This window comes from Lepeophtheirus salmonis, chromosome 4 (genome assembly GCF_016086655.4).
Source record: "Lepeophtheirus salmonis chromosome 4, UVic_Lsal_1.4, whole genome shotgun sequence".
Classification (NCBI taxonomy): Eukaryota; Metazoa; Arthropoda; class Copepoda; order Siphonostomatoida; family Caligidae; genus Lepeophtheirus; species Lepeophtheirus salmonis.
In genome coordinates this window covers 48,519,004-48,523,107 of record NC_052134.2, presented here as the reverse complement: position 1 = coordinate 48,523,107, position 4,104 = coordinate 48,519,004, and the positions used below count along the sequence as shown (strand labels likewise).

The 4,104-nt window shown below is 32.9% G+C and overlaps 1 protein-coding gene across 1 annotated transcript; it reads right to left on the bottom strand.

Annotated features, from left to right (window-relative positions):
- Positions 1-843: 843 nt before the first annotated feature.
- LOC121116104 (astacin-like metalloprotease toxin 5) lies at positions 844-3,384 on the bottom strand. Its single transcript, XM_040710321.2, has 5 exons — positions 3,233-3,384; positions 2,851-3,170; positions 2,514-2,793; positions 2,328-2,461; positions 844-1,195 (listed from the first exon to the last, which is right to left on the bottom strand). Exons 1-4 carry the CDS (start codon positions 3,300-3,302, stop codon positions 2,424-2,426), a joined length of 708 nt encoding a protein of 235 aa, XP_040566255.1. The 5' UTR covers positions 3,303-3,384; the 3' UTR covers positions 844-1,195; positions 2,328-2,423.
- Positions 3,385-4,104: the final 720 nt, after the last annotated feature.

Here is a 4,104-nt window from a genome sequence, read left to right as displayed (position 1 = left end):
GTTTAGCGATTTAAAAAGGAAGAACGTTTGATGCGCGTGCTCCTTCTTTTTTTTTTTTCATTATTTAATAGGTCGTGGGAGTGTCAACCTCTCTCTCTGAAAGAAGAATTATCGCCTATCTTTGGTGTAAATTGATTTAAAAAGGCATAATAAAATTAATTCATATGAATTTAAATCTAACTATAATTTTTTCCCTGCACTAATTCTATTTTAATTGTAAAAGTTTATCATCTTTATTGCAGTAATTTATTTCCTCCCCTTAAATCATATAACAGGTAACTGATATTAATGATGGTCTTAAATTTAAATTTTTACCGCTTGAGGGCTTGACAAAGGGTTCTTTTGTAGACCTTAAGGCCAAGATGTTTCTTAACTAGCCGCTCCTTGGTCTTTCTACCGTCGTTGAACTCCCTGGAGAGGCCGCTGACGGTGACCTTACCTCTCTGGTCCTCCACACACGGCAGCACCCATTTCGTCCGACCTTCGAGGCCTTGACTTACACCTTGGGATCACCTCAGCAGTCCTTTTGGCTACCACGCTGTAAACGTTGGTGCGGCAGCAGTTCAGAACCTTGGCAATTTCAGTGGGAGTTTTTCCCCACGCGGAAAGTTCCAAAATGTCGACTTGACGTCTCTCCATATTATCGGCTGTTGCTTCACTGTTGCTATTTAGATTTGCTGGAGATTTCTTTATAACTAGTTAAGACCCTTGCCTCGAAGTATAGACCAGTTTCTACTCAATAAAATCACGAATATGTGCATGGCGTAAAATTTAAAGGAGTCTTCAGTTTTGGACGCAAACACCTGTATTAAGCAAACACTAAAAAAATGAATGGTCGACAAACAAACAGACATTACTTTTATTAATAAAGATATACACAACATGCATACTATGGATAGTGAAATACACAAATACATAATACATATTGTAACTTGTATAAGCAAAGTTGCAACTCAGGATTGAGATAAATAATTTTAAATGTAGCTTATAACTGTGCAGAAAATATCAATAAAAAATATTCCTTCTCAATCCTCCAATTCCGACGGCACGGTTCTGATCCATCATGGTCGAGGAAGTTTGAATTCCCCTACTTGACAAGCTTTACACGACTTTTCACACAAATCCCGTATGTACGATGTTGTATTACAATGTCCAGTCCAATGAGGACAACTCTCGTTACTATCCAAACAGGACTCTATGTAAACATTATGAAGAGAATAAGAAGAATTCGAATGTTACAAATAATCAATTAATGAATAAATAACACAAGTCAAAAAAAATAAAAATTATTGCAAGTTCCATATTAAATTCTGAAGGCGGAGTAGCCCATCTTGTGCGTGTACACTAAAGGAAATATATGTAGAACTAGCACGTCGTTAACTTTATTATATCACACAACCTTTCTTCCAAAAAGAAACAGAAAAAGGGCCCGAAATCATCTGGTACTTTGCCAATTAGTCAATCATACCAACTGCCATTTATATCTAATGTACTCCCAGACTATTTCATCGCCATTTTTAAAATGAAATGCGTATGATTAAAATCTATAGTGTATTTTGTTCTATACCGTATTATAATATTGTTCAGTAATATTTTATTAAAATGGTAGTTTTACAATTGTATTTGTGTCTGATTGCCAAAATTTCTTCATAGAAATAATAAAATGGCCAATAACTATGTTAAATAAAAGACGAAGGATCAACCTTGATCAACAGTTTTCTGTTCCTTCTAGAAACAGAGCAATATTATATAATACATTATGACTTTGTTTATTTGTCAAAAAGAATAAATTATGAAATAGTCATGACGTATCAAGCGTGAGGAGGGAATCGACAGCTCACAACAAAATACAAGTGGTATTTTGATGTCAGCTGAATGAAAGATATAGATATAAGTAGATATTTTTTGAATTCTAATAATTTTTTATAATCCAATTTTGACATGAGAGCAGACGCATTAGTAGTTGCACAGATGTTCTGTCTTCAAATGATATTCTGGCTCAGTAGTACTTGATATGCTGTTAGGAATCTATAACTTTTTTTCTTCCTGTAGCATATATGGTTTTCAAATCAACTTTTGAGTGAAAAAGAGTATGTCATCTACAGGAAAAGTAATTTATTTGTTTCTCAATTTCAAGATAATTTCAAATGAATGTGCTTATATTTTAAATGAGATTAAATGCTCAACAAATAGTCAAAAATCTGATTTGATACGAAAAAATAATAGAAGATTTGTTATCTGCGCGTCAAGTGCTTAATACTCGAATTCAATATGGAATTTAAAATATTTTAGAAAAAGTATGATTTTGTGGACTCATCCATTCTTACCTTCTAAAGTCCTGCCTCCACAGTATGCAGCCATTAATTTTTTAATGTCTAATTCTGACATGCCCCGTAGTTGACCAAGCTCCTGATTCTCATCATTTATTGGAGTAATTGTGGTTCGTCCATAGTATCCATTACTATATCAGATTATTTAATTAATTTATATCTTGTATAAATAATATTACGTACGAAGTTCTGCCGTAATGCATAATCGATCCATAATCATACGCATAGCCGTAAGTCTCGAATGAGTATCCATTATAGCAATTTGCAAAATCCATTGATGATTGAGCATTGCAAATAGGCATGACAGAAAAATCCCCTTCTTTTTGGATTTATAAAAATTAGAAATTCCACCAGGCATTAGATTTTGCCAATGTATACGGATATATTCATCTCGATCATATCTGTTATGCTCATGATCGAATCCCAAAGCGTGCAATAGTTCATGTACAATGATACCAAATTGCTTGAACAATAAATGTTAGCTAATAAATACATATATTAATACAAAATTTATGTTTACCAGACACTGAGGTAATCTCAAATGTAGGAAATTTTCTCTTTGGGTACTATATCCAATGGTTGTAAAGCATTCGTATTCAGGTTTATTATTGACAATATTAAGATAAGTCTTTTGTTTTGATTGTTGGACGAATTTAACACATGAATTTGATTCAATATGTTCCATTGCACTTTTTATCATACTAGAGTAATGGATAAGACCACTTCCTATCTTGTACGGTACAGTGGAGTTTGGCCATCGGGATCCCATTCCAGACATTAAGTTTCGTGATTCCACATGCTCATTCGGATCTCTTGCTCCACATTGGATTAAAGCATGTCCTGATTATATACATATATGACAAAATGAATTTCGTAGATTAATTTGAAATATCGAATTTTACCTTTGGATATGAGTTGAAATAGAACAAGGATGTATATCAAGATCATCTTACTGATCGACCTTTCCATCATCTTATTTTATAGAAACAATTTCCAATTTTTCAAATAGATTAACTTTACAACTTTTGAGCGGTATAAACATCTGGTTTTGATAATTCAAACATTTTGTGTTTACTTAGTATTATTTATATGATGATTCAAAAAAGAACAAACAATTGATAATTGTAAAACAACACGGTGTTCCCTTTAATTTGTGTCACAGCTTTTCTCCAAAAAGAAATATGGAAAAGGCAATAAATGTAGTCAATTCCTTCCAACTATCAAATTATTCTTTATTAATAATCGTTGGGAATTTTGTGACAGATTAACAAGGGATGATTAAGATTCAACCAATGAACGTTGATAATACTGGAAAGTGTTGGGAAAAACAGAAAATAGAGAGCTGATAATGAAATACATTGTATTTTTTTTGTGTTTATTGAGATAAGGGATTGGCCAACGTTTTTGTATTAGACGTGTGAATTCAGTCAATATTTGCAGAACACAAAGGAAAGTATACCTTTGGAACAAATACACGATACAGGACAACTATTAGTGTTGAGACTCGGTCCAGAATCTTTTTCAACTAATAACAAAGATTCAATGATTGATATTAGAAAATATCTAGAAATCAAGAGAATTTGTTTAACCGAGTAAGCAGAGAAGCGATCTTCCAAGTCCAAACATTGCTAAGGACAGATCCTAAGACTGGATTGCACCGAATACATCACTAAATGAGGCCAATTATACCAGAAGATAACTTTTTTTAGAAAGATATATCCATCCAGGGTAGCTAGCAGTTTTTTCTTTGAGGGGTTTTTGATTCTTTTTTTCA